Here is a 19699-nt window from a genome sequence, read left to right on the forward strand (position 1 = left end):
GAAAAAGATATGCTAATAAGAGCATTGGTTTTGACAGCATTGCACGTTATGTAATGCTTGTCATCATGTAACCAGATTCTTCTGGCACTCAACGTGTGTGATTTAAAAAAAATTGTCACCAGATTTTTATTTTTCACTTGAAAGTTTAAAAGTTACGCCTATGCATATTACTGTAGCATCTTGCGTTGAGTACAGAATTCCTCCAGTTCCTGCTTTGAACGCAGGCGGCTTATTTCTGGAGCTTTCTTCGTAAAGGCAAATAATTCAATTTCCCAGCATGTCAAACTACTGCCCTTACTTTGAAAGACAAAGGCTCAGTTATGGCTCATTGGTGTGCAAACAGCCCTCGCTTCCCGATTACAGGTTGTAGCACCATCTCTTTGATGAGGCCCGGAAAAGAAATCTTAAAAGAAAGAAAATTCCTTCCCGGCATGCACCGCTAAATTTTTCGCCACGCATCCTACTAGATGAGAGCCGAAACCAGTGGGAGTGGGCCGACTCACCACAGTGTTTCTGTTTGGCATGAGATGCGTGTCACGGTTGTGTGATGACTGAACATGTGTTCCTTTTAGTGTCACGATCCACTGACTTGGAAGGCAACCGCCAAGCGCCGCTGGATACAACCCATACGAGAGGTGAGCTGTGGTCAACATGGCTGCAAAACACCTGCTTGTATCCAGTCAGGCATCAGCCTGGACACAACACATGACAGCCATTAAGCTCATCTCAATTGTGACATGTGACTTATGTATTCATGCCGAGCTTATCGTGAGTATTTCTGGTCGTCACTTGCTTGTGTGATATCATCTGTGCAGTGGAGACAGTGGATGAATGGAGGCCAGATGCAAACCTTTATGAATCAGGTGAGATCTTCATCAATACTTTCCTTCCTGCCTCTCGGTGAAGTTGTCTTGGCACCAAATAAAAACCGTAAGTACAAACCAGGCTGAGGTTATCCGAGGGAAAAGCATCTGGATTTGTGGCCGGCCTGTAATTGAAGGGATGTTGAGATAATGTCAAACAGCATGATGGCTTGAAGATGAAAGCGGCCTCTGATTGGTTTCATGTTTACCCCAGCACACACACGCGCGCGCACACACACGTACACACACACACACACACACAGCTGCTGTTATTTGGGAAAATTCCATGACAAAATTAACTTTTTGCGTCTTATGACTTTCTGATCAACATATTTCTATGCCCTCGGAAGGAAGGGCCATACAGTGCATCTGGAAATTCACAGCATTTCCCTTTTTCAACAATTTATGTTACAATCTTATTCCAAAATGGAAATTTGTTTAATTTGTTTGCAAAGATAAGAAAAATAGTAATATTTGTTTCATGTTATCATTAGGCGGAACGGTGGCCGACTGGTTAGAGCGTCTGCCTCACAGTTCTGAGGACCAGGGTTCACTCCCCGGCCCCGCCTGTGTGGAGTTTACATGTTCTCCCCGTGCCTGCGTGGGTTTTCTCCGGGCACTCCGCTTTCCTCCCACATCCCAAAAACATGCATGCTAGGTTAATTGACGACTCTAAATTGCCCGTAGGTGTGAATGTGAGTGCGAATGGTTGTTTGTTTATGTGTGCCCTGCGATTGGCTGGCAACCGGTTGAGGGTGTACCCCGCCTCCTGCCCGATGATAGCTGGGATAGGCTCCAGCACTCCCGCGACCCTTGTGAGGATAAGAAAAGGGATGGATGGATGTTATTATGGCGTGTTGTGTGAAGAATGTGGAAAAAGTGAAGCGCTCAATGCATTCCAGCTGTACAGTATATTACACAGCTTGTATGAGTTCAACATTAATTTAATTTTAACCACAGAATATTGTAGTAGACTCCAATACTTTTCAATATCATTAGACATAATACTGTATATATACATTTCACATAACATTTTCATTAGTCAGTTGAAATGACTAAATACGATTCTTCTACGATTGGAAAAGCATATACCCCCAGCCCCCCAAAAAGACCTCCATGCAATAGTGGTTGGGAATTGCTGAAGTCTCACTTGTAATTGCAGGCTTCAGTATGAGAGAGCAGGCCCATGCGCCCAGAGCACCTGAACATGTGTCCCAGGGAGACCCAGGTATGAGGGGTGGGAATAATTCAACAGAAGAAATAAATTCACAAAGTTGGTTTTGAATTTATTTTATTTTATGTTATTATTATTATTTTTTAATAATGTAGATAAGACAGTATCAGGTTGGGTTTTTGTTCAGTTCGACTTAATGCTTTCCAAATGGCAAGAGAATGTTTCGCTAAACAGATGGAGTGTTGGACTTTGAGTCACCCCTAAATCGCACCATGTTGGTTGGTGTTTTTGTTCATGCTTTGTTCCTGGAGCTCGAGAAGCCCTAACTTTTAATTTTTGAAGATCATTTCTCCATGAGGTCATTTTGATTAGAGTTGTAACTGCTGTGGCGTTTCCTCAGACTGTAAGGTGGACCTGGTCTTCCTGATGGACGGAAGCTGGAGCATCGGTAAGCGACGTTTTAAGATCCAGAAGGACTTCCTGGCTGAGGTGGCTCAGGTCATCAACGTCGGCGTGGCTGGACCCATGATGGGCGTCATTCAATATGGGTTAGTTCTGTCTTCTTCTCTAAAAGAAACAAAAGACTTTTCAGATCAAAGGAAAACTCCCGTGTTTATCGTGTTGTTGCCTGGTGTCCAGGGACGACCCTGTGACAGAGATCAACCTGAAGAGTTACTCCAACTCCAGAGACGTGAAGACGAGCATCGCTAAGATTGTGCAGAAGGGAGGCCTCTCCAATGTGGGTGAGTGCCGTGCCTGCACGACACAAAGTGTGAAAGGGTTGCTGTTATTGTTTTGTTCATGAGGCCGGCACATTTTTCACATGCAAGGATAGAATTGGGTCTAAATTTGCTGCGATACACTGTTAGTTAAATTACAGTCCTGCGTCTGTAAACTGTGTTTTTCTTTGGCTTGGACCAAAAAAAACAAAATGGTTTCACCAGCATGGGGAGGAGGGTGAGGCTTAGGGGGATGGTGGACTTGTGGGGGCTTTCACTGAGCACGAGTTGTAGCTACGACCACTTGTGGCTTTTGTCTCGCTTTAAATATTACACATGGATACAAATAGCATTGTTTGTGTTTGCTCACTCTCAAATCATACAACAGTGTGTGAAGTTATAAAAGTCACTTACAGAGCGTCTCCTGTTTTGCCATTTTTAGACCAGCATGCAGTGTATTCCACAGTTAATGACAGGATAACACTATATAAAGCTGGTGCTATATCGTTTATTGACATACTCGTGTGTACTTGTATAAGAAATTCACATGCTGATTATAGTTTTTATGTGTCAAATATAGTGGGTGCGCGGATGATGGTCAGGAAACGCAGGCAAGACCCCAAAACCTCAAGTATTTGATAAAGTGAGAGTTTGTCCTGACTATAAAGTCATAACATGTATTCAAGTATTTCATGAATTTGATTGGGTTTTCTTTTTTCATTCTTTACCATAAATCTGTAGTTGTTTTTATTTCCTGCCTTTGGAACAACATCTTTATCTGCCTGGCGCGTCCATGCTCATATCTAATGTTGGGCTTTAGCAGTACTTTCACGGGTGCAGCACGGTGGTAGTGGTTAGCACATCTGTCTCAGAAAAAAAACAAAAAACAATACCTTATAATTAGTATAAAACTGACATATTTACAAAAAAAAAAAAGCTTAGATTTATTTAATTTAGACATAATATGTCGGGCAGCACAATGCTGTGGTTAGCGTGTCTGCCTCACAGTTCTGAGGTTCTGGTTGGACTCTCGGCTCGTACCCTCCTGTGAGGAGTTTGAAATGTTCTCCCTGTGCCTACGTAGGTTTTCTCTGGGTACTACAATCCCCCCCCCCCCCCCCCCCCCTCCCCAATAAATATGCATGGTAGGTTACTGTGGAAGACGCCATACAGTAGGTGTGGATGTGAACAGTTGTTTGTCTGTATGTGTCCTATGATTGTCTGGCGACCAGTTAAGGGTGTACCTAGCCTCTCACGCAAAGTTAGTTGGGACAGGTTCGAGCTCCCCCCTGACCCAATTAAGGACTATCCAAACTGGACATATGAATGTACTGTATCTTCATGTTTCCGCCACTTGGTGTCTAAACAGGTAAGGCCCTCGCCTACGTCAACAAGCTCTACTTCAGTGATGCCAACGGGAACCGAGGAGGAGCTCCCAACGTTGCCGTGGTGCTGGTGGACGGCTGGCCCACCGACAAGGTGGACGAGGCTTCTCGGCTGGCGAGGGAGTCCGGCATCAATATCTTTTTTGTCACCATCGAGAGTGCCGACGACAACGAGAAGCAAAACCTAGTGGAGGCCAATTTTGTAGACAAGGTAGGATACCTAACCTCTCGTGGCACATTAGTGTGTTGTGAAAGATTATAAGTGGTGTACCTCTGGAAATGATCCAATTTCATTTATTTGGTCCAAAAACGATGTACTCCAAATCATGTATCTTTGTTCATCTATCTAACCCAGCAACGTGTAGTGATCGGCAGAACAATTAATTCCTCCTCCACTAGATGGCAGGAAGGTACAGTGAATCTGTGAATCCATCGTTTGCAGTTCATATAACGAAATAAGTCATGGCTTCCTGCAAGTACATCAGCTTTGTGTTCAACTAAACAGTCCAAGATTTCACACTGATCAAGTAAATTTGTGTATAAATTTAAGTTATTATTATCTGGAGGGAAACCTTTTGTGACATTTCTGTGCCTTGAGATGTTCCTAGGGATGTTTGATACCACTTTTTTCCAGACCGATACCAGTACCAGCATTCACTCTTGGGTACTCACCAATAGAGAGTACCCATACCACTAGTACTTTTGATACACAACATTTCAATTAACACAATAAACCAAAGACCTTAATTTCTTTCCGACACACATAATGATGCAAACTGTCACGGTGTGGGGCCAACTACTGGTGAGAATGACTCGATGTCAGATTTTTTTGCCTTTAGTATCCGTGGCTGTTATCGGTAGGCCTCACGAGTACCCGATACATTGAAATAGGGCATTGGTATCGGCCTGATACTGATACCAGTACTTGCCCATCCCTAAAACGCAACATCCTTTACAGGTGAACCTATTTTGCCCTTCTCTAAACTTTTTTTAATGTCCAGGTGCTCAGTGTTTCACTTCTTTTTGCACAACTTTCTTTTCTCCAACGAGGAGCCGAATGCCAAAATTCACAACAGTTGTTTGATCCATGAACAGACCGAAACATTTCCTGGTTCAATGAGAATTGGTGTTTAAACTGTCCTCTTCATCATGCTGTTCGCATTTTCATGAGACCAAGGCTTCAATCAGGATGTTCTCAGAGGGAAGTGGCACTGGAGCTTATAGTGTTATAGAGTGTCATCAGCAGACTGCAAAAGAGATGCAGAGAGACTGGAAGAGTCACAGAAAGGCACAGAAGTGGATGTCCTTGAAAATGTATTGATCACTTCATGGATCAAACACCTATTGTGAAGTTTGCCATTATGCTCCTTGTTACAGAACACTAAAATATGGAAAATGTACAGAAACATTGAAGTAGGACATTCAAAATTTTACTGGTCAAATAAAGTTCAAGTCGAAATAAGTTCACCTATAAAGGGCATTTTACCGTAGGTTTATCCAGAAAGCCAAATATTCCAAACAATGCCATCGTTAGAAAGTTGTGCCTGAACTTCATTTGGACCATTTCATGAAACCATTGTGTCTTGCGGTCCCGCAGGCTGTGTGTCGCACAAACGGCTTCTTCTCCTTGCCCGTGTCCAGCTGGTTCGCTCTGAGGAAAACAGTGCAGCCTCTGGTGAAACGAGTGTGCGACACAGACCGACTGGTTTGCAGCAAAACCTGCCTCAACGCCAACGACATCGCCTTCGTCATCGACGGCTCCAGCAGCGTGGGTACTGGCAACTTCCGCACGGTGCTCCAGTTTGTGGCCAACATCACGCGCGAGTTCGAGATCTCCGACACGGACACGCGTGTGGGCGCCGTGCAGTACACCTATGAGCAGAGGCTGGAGTTCGCCTTCGGCCAGCACAACACCAAGGCCGAGCTGCTCAACGCCATCAAACGCATCAACTACTGGAGCGGAGGCACCAGCACGGGAGCTGCCATCACTTACGCAGCCGAGCAGCTCTTCAGCAAGTCCAAGCCCAACAAACGCAAAATTATGATTGTTATCACAGACGGACGCTCCTATGATGATGTTAGAGCCCCTGCATTGGCTGTCCATAGTCAAGGTGAAGGCCAGTTTCAAGTCTGCAAAGCTATAATCGAGGCAACTGTACCCGTTTGTTGAAGAAAACGTTTTAGCTTTGATCCATAAGGCTTCTTCAGTTCTGCATTTAAATGTGGAGTCTCCCTATTTATATCTCTGTTGGCTGTGTCCCCTGGGGTTGGTCATAATAGGGTTGTTGTTGTCTGGATTTGTTTTGTTTGAGGATAATAATGTCCAAATACTGGACAGAGAGGACCAGCGGTTTTGAAAGATGTGTGAAAGAATCTATGTCGATCTACAGTAGAAAGGCTGAGAAGATTAGGTTTACAGATTACGCTATCACTTCTCATCTGCTTACAACAATGTCTTGACATCTCCCGAAATAAAATGTAGAATTGAAGAAGCCTTTTGGATTAAAGGTTAAACGTCTTCAACAAACAAGAACAGTCCAGTCCTCGATTCATCCTTTAGGGATTTCCATGACCTGGATGACTGAGAATCTACACATACACCAGTTTCAAGTCTAGAAAGCATTTTTCAGATTCACATTTTTCTACTTGGTCCTCTTCAGCTGTCCAGTTAAGTGTAATTGCACTCTGAAAGAGCACAGGGGAAGATAACCTACTACTTCAAGAGGTGGTCTCAGTTGGGATCACTTCTAGGTGGTGGAGAGGTTTGCTTATCCACAGCTATTTGAACACAAATTGGTCCTGTGGACCACAAAGATAATTGTGTTCTATTTTAAATCAACTCCAAAAGAATTGAGGCCAGCACAGTGATTTAGTGCTCAGCACGTCTGCCTCACAGTTCTGAGGTTCTGGGTTGGAATCTTGGCTCCGGCCTTTTTCTATGGAGTTTGCATGTTATTCCTGTGCTTGTGAGTTTTCTCCAGATACGCCTTCCTCCCACATTCCGAAAACATGCATGCTAGCTTAATTCAAGACTTGAAATTGCCCATAGTTATGATGTGAGTATGAATGGTTGTTAGTCTATATGTGCCCTGCGATAGGCTGGTGACTAGCCCAGGGTGTAACCTGCTTCTCACCCAAAGTCAGCTTGGGTAGGCTTCAGTGCATCCGTGACCCTAATGAGGACAAGTACTGTCAAAAAAAAGTATTGATGGTGCTTTTCACACTGGCTTCCTTCAGTCTGTTTAAATCCGCCTAGTTTGTGCCGCCCCAGTCCAGTCTGACCAGCTGTGAACGCTGTAACCAAACGGGTGTGGAATAAGCCAGCCGGTCCGTGCGGTACAGTTACATCGAGGTCCCATTAGATCGAAAGTGCTGAGCTCCGTGACGTCAGTACACCATTTTTCGTTGATATAGAAACATATCCCGCCGCCTTTTTGTTTTCCCCGATAACTCCGTGACGCGGTATGTCCGGTGTGTGTGTGTGTGTGTGTGTGTGTGTACGTGTGTGTGTGTACACACACACGCTGTATAGTTTAACTGGGAGTGTTTTCCTTGAGTTGGTGCTAAAATCAGACCACAATCGTGTATTGATATCATTCAGTGTGTATGTGTGAGGCCTGTGTGTGACTCTTTCCCCTGTGTTCCAGGTGTGATCGCCTACTCCGTCGGCATCGCCTGGGCCGCCCAGGATGAGCTAGAGTACATTGCCACCGACCCCGACAAGGAGCACTCCTTCTTTGTGGACGAGTTTGACAACCTGTACAAATTTGTGTCCAAAATCACCCAAAACATTTGCCAAGAGTTCAACTCCCAGCCAAGAAACTGAGGACGAGTGTCGGAGTGGCGGATCGTGTCGGGCTGTCCTGACAGAACACTGACTGTAAATTTACTCTTGCTATTGGCCACATGTGCCACATTAGCTGCAGCTCCCCGTATTGGAAAAGAGGGGGAGTGCTCATTTAGGTGAGGATCGTGGGTTCACCACTGAATTATACAGTATGTGCTACTTGTTGTCTTTTCACTGCATGAAGAAAGCAGCATTTTCCTAATCCTGTTAATGGATCAAAATGATGTACCGCTCTCTATTCAGCTTTTAAGAACAGTATTACTCAATTCAATCAATATAAAATGAACTATTCAGCTATAGTGCACAAACAAAATAGTAGTTTGAGAGAAATTGCCAGAAACCCACCCAGCTTTATCCTTTATTATAAAATGGCGTCTTCTTTGTGCTGCAATGACAAATCTATGCTAATATTTAGGGCCACCTTTGTGTACTGATTTTTACTAAAATATTTCTCACTTCTATACTCGTAACTACAAGTTACTGATCCTGCTTTAATAACACTATCAAATGATCTGTACAAGTGCATTTTAATCTGTCAGTAGTTCAAAAAGTGAAAGTCATATATATTCATTAAACAGGAAATTTGAAATAAATTGAATATGGTTAGCTTCCGTCTAATTTTTATATTGAAACTCATTTTGATTGTTTCTTAGGTAATATTCTAATCCCTTGTGATGGTTAAATTGGGGTTTTCTGTAGCTGTAAACTGTATTATTTTCAGTGATTTTCAGAATATGAGTTTGACTTTTTGCATTGAACTGAAATGAACATTCCATGATATTATTGTATGGGGATGCATACCGGTGTAGTCTGTGAAGCATCGTTAAGGCAAACTGTTCATAACTGGTGTATTTTTTGAATATGGTACCAAAATGTAAAGCTGCAGTATCTTATTGGGATGTGGTTCTACCAGAAAGAAAAGTAGACTTTTGGTACACACGGCACTTCCTCTTGTGGCTACTTTGCGCTTTTTCTGAAGTGATGCATGTTCTTCGTAACAGAAGAGATTTGCTAGTAGTGACACTGTGTTGGTTCCTTTCGCAGACTTTTTCTTGTATTGTGTTGGCAGGAAAGGTTGTTGGAATGAGGCTTACGTGCACTGCATGAATTATTTCCTTAACAGTGTGGTTAATTTCAAACATCTTTTGTCTAAAGAGTATTTATGATCGTCTCCCTATTTGTACATATTCAGATCAAAGCATTTGCTCACAATAGTTTTTTTTGTGCAAGTTTTGATAAAATAAAGAAAATGAAGAACTGTTTTGGGAATGTGTTCAACAGGTTACATGAAAATGACAGACATCATAGCCAAGTTAATAGTTTACAGCAGGTTTTATTTTTGAACATTGCTTTGATTTACAAACCAGTGACTGAGAAAATGGCTCGTTGGATGCTGCACTCCTTTCATTTGATTCAAACTCTAGGATCGTCTCCTCACAGTTTACAGTAGGATTAGAAGTTGCAGGAAATGTCACCTCACTCTGTGTTAGATGGTGAACGTGTTATTTCAAAGAGTCCTAGAGTACTGCACTAAGGTCCTGCTAAACACTGGACTACTGTCAATATGTGGACATGACACATCACATAATCAAGCATGTCCGGTGGGGGGAGGGGACTACAAACAGTACAAGCCATTCAATTGCAACAAGAGCAAACTTGCTAAAATCAATTAGTTATTCCTAAAATGGACATCAATAACCAACTTTGAATTGTAATAGTATAACCAAATTGTGTAGTTTAGACACAAATATTTGTACGCTAATCTTGTCAAGTGTACAATAGTCCAACAAAGAGATCATATAGTGCATCTGCTTTGCGTCACACTACCAGCTTTGCCTGGAAAAACACAAAACTGATTCCCCAAATACATTTATCAAAAAGGAGCACTCAAACTCACACTGCACAGTTAATTTTAAGACTGAATAATATATATTTTGTTTATTATAAGCATTTGTCATTTTACATCCAATGTTAAAATCAGCAACACTGTGGCAACCAGATCCGTTTTTCTGTTGGTCCCTCCCTCCCCACTCCCCCAAAACAAGCTTGTTAAAATAACATTTCCAAGGCCTTTTAAAGCAAAGGCACATTCGTCAACAAGTGTTTTAAAAATGAAAAACCAAGGCAGGCCAGCAAGCGGAGTCAGTCCGGGAAGCAAAGGAGAAGTAAATCTGAACTGACAACACAAAACCTGGTCTTGTAAGGGGTCCGTTGATGGGGAGGAAAAGGCCTGAGGGATGCGGGCTGACGTCGGGGAGCAAAAAAGCGGCTTGGAACAGTGTTTCTTCACTCCTCACACTTTTTTCACACTTGCCCTGAGCCTCCTGGCTGTGGAGGTGAAGTCTGAGTTGCTGTAGGGCGCTGTGAGCGGTCACATCCAGGCCTGCCTGGATGCTAGATGAGGGGGCTGGGGCAGGAGGACAATTCTCCCAGCCCGACCTTCACGTGGCGATCCCCAGCCTGTATGCAGCTACAGTGTCTGTCAGTCCGACAGGAAACCAGTGGGCGGTGGGGGGTGGGACTGGACCGTGCCTGAAGGTCTATTCCCCTCCTGTACCTCAATTGGTCCCTGATCAGTGGAGGCGGAGTGGGGGGAGGGGGCTACGGGGAGAGACTCTGCACTGCGTCATACGAACACCTTGGCGAGAGCGTCTGCCCCAGCGCTGGCGATGTAGCATTTTGACGGATGAAAAGCCACATCGTGAATGGACTCCTCGAACTTCTTTCGGTGAGCCGTGAACTCCTGGATGCAGGTTTTACTCTCCAGGTTCCACAGACGGATGGAGCAGTCGTGACCTGGAAAAAGGGAGCGTCAAGAGAAGACGTTGTCACAATCAACAGAACATCAAGTGGAACATGAAAACGGGACGCCCCAATGACGCTATAGAGTGAGCATTGATATTGCGAATTTTTAAGATTGTTTTTTAAAAATGTTTTTACAGTATCATGTCCCAATTTAGAGTTGCACGTCGAGTGTAAAGTAAACCCCCCTCCATCGCGTGGGTTTACGTTCCAGACCCCCCCTCCCACCATAAGTGAAAATCTGTGATATAGAACAATATGAAAAAAAAAAATATATATATATATATATATATATGTATATATATAATACATTTTTGGATTTTTTTTATACTTTAAATTGTTTTAGGGTCTTCAAACATGAATATATTGAGAGAGAACGAGTACAAAAAAAATGGCGGAAATATCAAAATGAATAACACATACAAAATATCAAAATGAATAACACATACAGTACAAAGATTAAGGTGTTTGCATCCCTCAGAGAGTACCTGTACTATGTACAATGCGCAATAATAATAATAATAATAATAATAATAATAAAAAAAGCGAAATAGCGGGACTGCAAAGCATGAACCGCCATATAGCCGGGGTTTTACTGTAGTACAATGCTGTGCTGTAACATGCCGGGCAGCACTGAGCTCTACCGTTATGTCGATGGAGCATAATTAAGAGCAGAGGCAGAGAAGGTCCCCTATTAAGCGGCAGTAATATTCTCCCATGTAGGTATATCTCTGTGAGGATTGCTGTATGTTCTGTTTGTATATGTTGCTACTCCATGTGTGTTAAAGCAGTCAGTTTTTTTTGAAGGTTTGTAATTACCATAGGATCTATGCTAATTTCCATTGTCCCATCTATGGCGTTTCACATTATACGTGCGCATTGAGACAGAAGCTTTTTGTTGGATGAAATTTTACCGTTCGGATTAACATTTTGGTGTTTAAATATATACAATTTCATTCCTTTGTGTTATGAGTCATTTTTTTCAGTAAAATTAAACTGGGAATGACAAAAAGGGCTTGAAGCAAGCATACTTTCCTGGAGGAAAAGAGTTATTTTGTAACCATTGGAAGTGTTCAATCTCATCGAATGGCAATGACCTATGGGGTCCCTCAAGGGTCAGTTCTTGGACCCCTCCTGTTCAGCCTGTGTATGCTACCCAAATTCTTCAGAACTTTAATTTTGACTATCATAGCTATGCAGATGACACACAGTTATATCTAGCAGTGTCTCCAGATGACTACAGTTCAATTGAGGTGTTGTGTCACTGTCTAAAACATACATATCTGGATGCGCCAACATTTTCTTAAATTAAACCACAACAAAACTGAAATAATTGTTTTTGGCAATAAAGAAAAGAGAATTGCTGTTAGTAAATACCTGGAGTCACTCTCATTAAAAACCAAAGACCAAGTCCGAAACCTTGGTGTTCGGATAGATTCCGACCTGACTTTCAACAGTCATATCAAATCAATTTCTAAAACTGCCTTCTACCATCTGAAGAACATATCTAGAGTGAAGGCTTGCATGTGTCAAGCAGACCAGGAGAAGCTCATCCATGCTTTTATCTCAAGTAGACTTTTGTAATGGTCTTCTGACTGGACTCCCTAAAAAGAGCATTAAACAGCTGCACTGAAAAATGAATAGAAATTACAACTATAATCACTCGCCTTCTCATTTGGAAGGTACACTTAAATAATTTTTTGTTTTGTCCTTGTTAGTGTATGATTTTATCTGCTTGTATATGTATATGGCTTATGCCAAGACGAGTAGGGGTGGGGGGTGCAGGGACAAAGAGAGAAAGAAAAATGTGCAGTTTCATCTTGCCGCAGACCAGTTTTATCATGTGCACAACTGCAGAATCTAATGAAATGCAGTACAAGAGCTACTTTATTTCCTCAAATAATGCTCTACACTCTTAATAAACGCTGTGTGTCAATTACTCGGCAGGGCACTGTCCACTTAGGAGGTATAAGAGCCATTTTGCAAGTAGACAACTCCTTTTTTCGCCTAAGGGGAAAACAACAACACTGCTCAGCTGGACCAAGAGAAGTAAACTGTCTCTTAGATTCACTCAAAAGTGGAGTCTGCTTACTGGAACTACTGTACATGGTTGCAGATAATTACATCCAGGCTGCCTCTGTCCAGTCTACTTACAGTAGGTTATTGCAGTTTCCCTGCATTTGCTTTATAAACATCTATTCATTTCATACATATTTGTATATTTTATATCTTGTTGTAGATCCATCCATAGATGCTCCATCGCCTATCCTGTTCAGGGTCACAGGTGAGCTGGAGACTATCCTGGCTGACTGGGTTGGATTCACACTCACTGAGCAATTTGTAAGACTCAATTACCTAAAATGTGTGGGTTTTTTCTTTTTTTTTTTTTAATGTGGAAGAAACTTTCAGAGCATTTCCACTGATGGACTATCAAAGCTATTTCTCTGAGAGAGAAAACAGAGGGGGGACACTCCACAAAAGGGATCATTATTAATTTGTGAAAACAATTATTAAAAATCTAGCCATCCATATTATATATACCAGTTATCCTCATTCGGTCGTGGGTGTTTTGGAGCCTATCCCAACTGACTGGGCGAGAGGGAGGCTACACCCTTCACTGGAAGCCAGCCAATCGTAGGGCACATACAGAGAACATACCCATTCACATCTATGGACAATTTAGAGTCTGCAATAAACCTGACATGCATGTTTTGGGAATGTGGGAGGAAACTGGAGTACCAACCTGGAGGCCTAGAAGTGTTTTTCATACAAATATTTACTGTAATTATGACTATCACTGTGTTCGTGTAGGTTAGTGATAGACTAGAGCGCATTACGTTTTACAAATTTGGGTCTCAAATAGGACTCAATCGTAATCTGAGGACCACTGAGTATTTTTGTCTTTATAAATACAAGGTTCTTTTTTTGTGCCAGAAATGATTGCACTTATAGTGGTGTGCAGCTACACTGTATCTATCCTATTGAGTGGTGTTTAATATTACACCCCTCTCATGTAGTTAAATGAGTTAGAATACATCCAGTATGTCATGGACAGTGAGTCATGTCGGAATGCGATTATTTGTGTTAACCGCCAGTTGAGATACTCACTTCCCGACATGAGATACAGTCCATTGGGGTCCACAGCTAAACTGGTGACAGCATCCAGGTGGGCCACCATTGAGTGTATCAGTTTACCAGTGTTGTTGTCGAAGAACTTGATGTGTCTGTCCTCCTGTGCTGTGATGGTGATGGGCAGCGTGGGGTGGCTGAGGATCTTGTTGATGTGAATGGGAGGACCTAGTGAACAGCAGAATGACGCATTAGTGTGGAACTGAAAAAATGACCACGTTTCCCACTAGAAATCCTTCAATTGTTTATGATACTATATATATTGTAAGGTAATTAATTCTCCTTTTTTATTTTAATGATTATAATTAATTTTGTTATAATTCACCAATTATGTATTAAAACAATTTGATTAATTTATTAACATTTTAAATGTTTTTATTTACAATAAATACATTTACCAATTATTCTATTAGATAAATGCATACAACATTTTTAGGGAAAAAAGGGAAACATTTCAAAAAGGACTCTTAAGGTAATGTTCAGTGGGCCATATTAAACGGAGCGGGCCATACTTCTCCTGCCGTACATGTATTTTAATAGTTATTCAAAAAAACAGTCACTTTCCTAAACAAAGGTCAGCACAAAACTAACGAAAATACACCTGAATAATAGAATCTAGGGGGGGGGGGAATAAATTCAACAGTACTAAAGAAAGAGATAATATTTTTGGCCCATATTGAGATATCAAGTACCAATAACAACACTTTAATATAATAGAGTATCAAATGAGTATTAACCAGGTATTGCACGTTGACATACTCAACATATTTATGTTCTGTTAAAATGGGACAAAATTGTTCCGCTTTGATAAATAAAGTGCATTAATACCATTTCCAAACAGACCTTGCTCCGCACTGGACTCCAGGCTGAGGACAAGTTGACTTGTCTCCATGTTGAAGAGGCCAATCTCCCCACTAGTGAAGGATGTAACCAGGTGAGCTGGTTCACTGCACACCAGGTCCACCGAGGAAGGAATTCCCAGCTCTGATGCAAACATAAGCACCCAAGGGTTACACAAAAGCAGACAGTCGCTGTGGATAACTCTCAGTTACGGGATTCGAATGATTACTTTTATTTTCATTGAAAACTGCGAGGGCGGGGGATGTGCTGTTGGCATCCCACAGTCTCACAGTCCCATCAGCCGAGCAGGAAAGAAGGCGCTGGTGTGCAATGCTGTACACCAGTCCCCAAACGGAGTCTGTGTGTCCACAGAGCTCTCCACGCAGCACTGATGAGTCTGTCACACATCACAATCTCAATTAATCCACGAGGCTCTATTGTCAAACGTATTCATTTTCTAACAAAATTACTGCCCCCATTACCGTAGGAATCGTAGGGGTCGATGTTGGGATTGGGCATGTTCCAACATTGGATGGTGCCATCAACTCCTCCACTAAAACACTGCTCCCCAGTGCTGCTCATGACCACACTCAGCACAGCCCCCCTGTGGGTTCCAGCATGATCAGCTGTCAGGCCGTTTGTCCGTCAATCAACACTAAAAACATGTTTTTGTTTTGGAGCATGGTTTGTACCTGTGGGCCCTGAACGTGTAGATCGGCTCCACATCTAGAGACGTACTCCTGCTGACAAAAAAATACTCATTTCCCACTACACACCAAACTGTGTTCTGTGACATTCATTTATATGACATTATAAATTCAGATTAACAAATTGTAGCAATGCAGAAACATTTACTCCAAATGACTCCCAGCAGACTGTGCGTGGGTGTGTGGCAGAGCTGTGCTGCGAAATCACTTTAATAAGTGAGAACAATTCCATGCAGATGACCCAGTCAAGCCAATGGAAACAAACCATCTTCACATATACGAGTGTGTCTTGGTCCAGCATGTCATGTTCTCTTACTTTTTGGCCGGAGTTGTCTTTTGAAGATTCCACATTTTGAGTGTGTGATCCTCTGAAGCAGTGACCAGGACGGGCTCCACGGGGTGGAAGGTCAGGGCCCGAATCCCGTCAAAATGGCTTCGTAGCGTAAATTTAGGATTCCAGGTTTTTCTCATGGCATCTTTATTGTTGCCAATCTGAGGACAGAGACTCTAGTCAGAACTTTCAACAGTATGTTTCTATTGTATTTGTTAGTGTGAAAATTCAATTTAATTTCAGATTGTGTAAAACTGACATGAGATAAAGCCAGCCACTGACGATCCCAAACTCGCTGCAACAATAAAACGCGAACCCTTAGTGTTCCTTTGGGGAAATAGCGTTTAGGGGAGGGGGACGTCTGGCCTTCCTTGCTAATGCTACTGCCCCCACAACACGACCTTGGATAAGTGGAAGAAAATGGATTGATGGATGGATGGACGCACCACCTGTTGTTTTATTGCACTACAAACGACAACCCGCGATTGTCGTGGGAAAAGCAGCTTGCCATGGTTGCTGTAGCTATATTTTTCCAGTGTAGAAAGAAAAAGCAAGAAGAAAGGAGTCTGTGGATAAAGCCCCACATACATCTAAGTGACAATAAAGGGGCATTTTCTTGACCGCATGAACACAAACTTTCAGAGCATTTCCACTGATGGACTATCAAAGCCATTTCTCTGAGAGAGAAAGCAGAAGCTTGAGATGTTTGTGAATTTCAGATATATGATGTGATCGCTGTATATTAGAATAACACTGCCAGTGTGTTTCACTTTAAGCTTCAATCATCACATTCTCAGAAATAGTTCTTGCCAGAATGATGGCCTTGTGGGATTTTTGGTTCCCTCCTACTCACTTCGTACGCCAGGCTGTCGGCCTCATTGGCTACAGTGAGCCCGGCCAGCTCGCCTAGGCCCAGCTCACTCTCCATGGCCTCGTCTGAGCCCATAATGAACGACTTCCCTGAAGTGGGCGGGAAGGTCAGCGCCTCCACTGGAAATAAACAGAGAGGAGATTCATCACAATGGGGAAGACAATTACAGGCAGACTGAGACATAACTGGCATGTAGAAACTAAAATACTTATTAAGACTTGCTGACCTTCATCTGTTCGGTTGCCGTCGTGCTCGGTGAAGCGCACCACATTGGATCGGGATTGGTTGGTAGATGGAGGCTGCATGTGGGACACATCCTCCGCATCCCTCAGATTGGCCAGCATGTCCTGGAGCTTAGACCGATTGGGTCCTGTTTAAAGCATCCCATCAAGAATGTTAACAAGAGGCATTAGTGAAAATGTACTGCGGAAAGAAATGAAACAATATGAAGGAGGGAAATGCAGAACTGAAAGGCAATAAAATAAAACGCGCAGAAAAGATACAAGAGATAGAATGGAAGTCAGCAGCACGTTCCTCATGTCAAGAGATAGGAAGGTGGATGAGGCACTTTTATCAATAAATGTAGACATGTGCAGATGGGAGTAAAAAAAACATTGATAAAGATTTTAGTTAAACAGGATTTGAACCCCGGTCCTCAGAATTGAGAGGCAGATGTGCTAACCAGTCGTCCACTGTGCCGGCCTAATTTACATAGTGACAAATTAATTTATGCATTGTCTTTACGTTCGACATTTTCTCCACATCCGGGCGCCGCCTCCGCAAGTAGAAGCAGCTGGCCTCGTTCAACCCACCAGCTTCTCCCCTGATCGTCATGGTAAAAGAATCTGTACCGTACTCTGTAGATGAGAATCTGTAATGGCCCGGAAGTATATGGGGCAGGGGGAAATGCGCTCACTTAAGTAGGACAGGACGACCCCCTCAAAACAGGCTAATTTCAGCAAAACAAGAGATAGGGTGTGTTAAGTGTGATATCATTCTTGTCAATTTCTAGTCGAAAGCATGTGACAGACATGTTAAATTGTGACAAAAATGCTTGTGACAAAAATCTCCTTTAACGTTGCACCACCCAAAGCAAGTCTAAAGCCAGACCTACAGCTTAAAATCACATCTACTTAATTTTGTCCTCAGCCACCTAGTGAAGAGCCAAACTAATCAGTTTTCGGAAAGAAGAAAAGAAGTAATAAAAGCGGCATTAAATGAAATGAAATAGAACGCGATTGGCCTTCATTTCTTTATTCAATCCCAGTAAGAAAAAAACTGCACAGTGAAGTAAACTATGAGGACTCAATTGTGTTTGCCTGAGAGTTGAGACAATTGTGAAGAGCTGCAACTGTAGACCAGCATTAAGGCTGACAGACTGGGGTGGTGGTAATGGTGATAATGATGTTATCACTGCAGATTGCAGTGCTGACACAAACATGACTGTGGAGATGACTTGATGGTCAGATAGATCACCTTTAATATCAATCTGTGATATCTATGTGACATGAGTGTGACAGAAAAACATGCATTAAAGGAGTAAAACGAAAGATGGGACAAATTTGGACTGTGCAGTACAGAGGACAGAAACCATTCAGGATGAAATGACAGACAAAAATAGGTCAGAGCAAAGCCAAGTAAAGGGCATTTGATTGGAGCTTTTTGACTGAACTCAGGAAAGGCTGAGGCTCTGCAAAGAGAAGAAAGGAGGCAGCGACGCCTGGCAGGACTTACTCTTCACCCCCTTTTTCCCCTTGCGCTCCTTTCTGTACTGCTCCTTGAGTTTGGTTATCAAGCTCGGGTCCACGTCCCAGGCCTCAGAAATGGGACCGTGCTCGTCCTTGTCTACACAGGGGGGACAAAACCAAACCAAGAGGCTGTTGAGGAACTGCCAGGTGGTGAACCCCAAAAGGCCTGGCAGGGTGGAGGATTTACAGAGATGTCTCTCAATTTCCGCCTATTCTGGAAGTTTCTCAGGGTTCACAGTAGACAGCATGTATGTATACATGAGCATCTTCTACTTAAAAGAGCTCACTCTCAATTCGGGGAGAGATTGTTTAGGATTCTTTACCTGCTGTGAATTTTATAAATTGGATAGTTGGAGTTTTCCATCTTAAAGGCCCTTGCCCAAAAATAATCATTTTATTGTTGGAGGCCCATGAGTTAAAGAACTAGCGTGTAGGATTTAGAAGGTGCTACATGAAAACACACTTCAAACTAAACATTTGCGTTGTGTTAGGATTAACACTGCATTTCCACAGACCTCTTCCAGGAGACCATGTTTCTACGTAGCCCAGAAATGATAAAAGTCAACATTGCAGACTACTGAATACAGACTGTTCAGTTCATGTTCATGTCCACAATTATAAATTTAAATACTGTATGCTAGATTTAGATGCTCTATAACTACCCTTCAAAGACCACAAAGATTGGTTTTGGTTACAAGCCTGCCTAAATGCCAATAAATCGAGAACACTCGCGCAACCCAAGGCCACTTAGAAAGAAACAGCTCAGTATAATATTGAGCCGATTTTTTTTCCTGGCTTTAGTCTGAGGACCATTGAGATAAACATTAGACTGATTAAACACACAAGATGTAAGACACATTGCAGTCACAGGCTAGCTACGGGACATGACATCACACAATATGAGCTTCACCTCCATTTGTTATGATTTATGTACACAAGACAAATGAATGAAAAGTGTTAGGAAAAAAAACTAAACTTTGAGTCTAACCACATTTACAGTTAAATTAGAAAGTTGAAACAATTAACAATCTCTTCATGTTTTACAAAACCTGCATTGTGTACTCATTTTGTTGATTAGTCTGCCTGTTTCAACAAACTCACCCCAGTCAGTGCCATCCCCTGTGCCTCTGCACTCTGGTGAGATGTCCATCTCGTCAGGACTTGATAAGAAGTCAAAGCCCTTAAGGGCATCTTCTGTGTCTGGGTCCTCGCTAGTGTCCATACTGGCTGGCAGCGTTGACGATGATGGCTTCTTCCGAATTATCTGGAGGGAACGTGCAGAA

At 42.5% G+C, this 19699-nt stretch overlaps 2 protein-coding genes across 15 annotated transcripts in view; one reads left to right on the forward strand and one right to left on the reverse strand.

Moving 5' to 3' along the window:
• The window catches only part of vit (vitrin), a 30668-nt gene extending 21418 nt beyond the window's left edge, over positions 1–9250 (forward strand). For all 9 annotated transcript variants that reach the window (XM_061689507.1, XM_061689508.1, XM_061689506.1 and 6 more), the window contains 8 exons: positions 573–635; positions 816–863; positions 2026–2091; positions 2438–2585; positions 2677–2780; positions 4126–4352; positions 5739–6252; positions 7789–9250. In XM_061689507.1, the coding sequence (XP_061545491.1) occupies positions 573–635; positions 816–863; positions 2026–2091; positions 2438–2585; positions 2677–2780; positions 4126–4352; positions 5739–6252; positions 7789–7967 (1349 nt within the window). In that variant the 3' untranslated portion in view covers positions 7968–9250. The remainder of the gene's footprint in view (positions 1–572; positions 636–815; positions 864–2025; positions 2092–2437; positions 2586–2676; positions 2781–4125; positions 4353–5738; positions 6253–7788) is intronic.
• A 51-nt stretch (positions 9251–9301) lies between these two features.
• LOC133409498 (striatin-like) overlaps positions 9302–19699 on the reverse strand; it is a 36131-nt gene continuing 25733 nt past the window's right edge. The window contains exons 7-17 of one of the 6 annotated variants that reach the window (XM_061689584.1): positions 19518–19680; positions 18403–18513; positions 16895–17038; positions 16651–16787; positions 15783–15958; positions 15452–15499; positions 15242–15363; positions 14989–15156; positions 14763–14903; positions 13899–14087; positions 9302–10784 (exon numbers count right to left, since the gene is read on the reverse strand). In XM_061689584.1, coding sequence (XP_061545568.1) covers positions 10615–10784; positions 13899–14087; positions 14763–14903; positions 14989–15156; positions 15242–15363; positions 15452–15499; positions 15783–15958; positions 16651–16787; positions 16895–17038; positions 18403–18513; positions 19518–19680 — 1569 coding nt within the window. In that variant the 3' untranslated portion in view covers positions 9302–10614. Of the gene's footprint in view, positions 10785–13898; positions 14088–14747; positions 14904–14988; positions 15157–15241; positions 15364–15451; positions 15503–15782; positions 15959–16650; positions 16788–16894; positions 17039–18402; positions 18514–19517; positions 19681–19699 lie in introns of all 6 variants that reach the window. The other 5 variants (XM_061689582.1, XM_061689583.1, XM_061689580.1 and 2 more) reach the window with 5 other exon arrangements.

Source organism: Phycodurus eques, chromosome 11 (assembly GCF_024500275.1).
Source record: "Phycodurus eques isolate BA_2022a chromosome 11, UOR_Pequ_1.1, whole genome shotgun sequence".
Classification (NCBI taxonomy): Eukaryota; Metazoa; Chordata; class Actinopteri; order Syngnathiformes; family Syngnathidae; genus Phycodurus; species Phycodurus eques.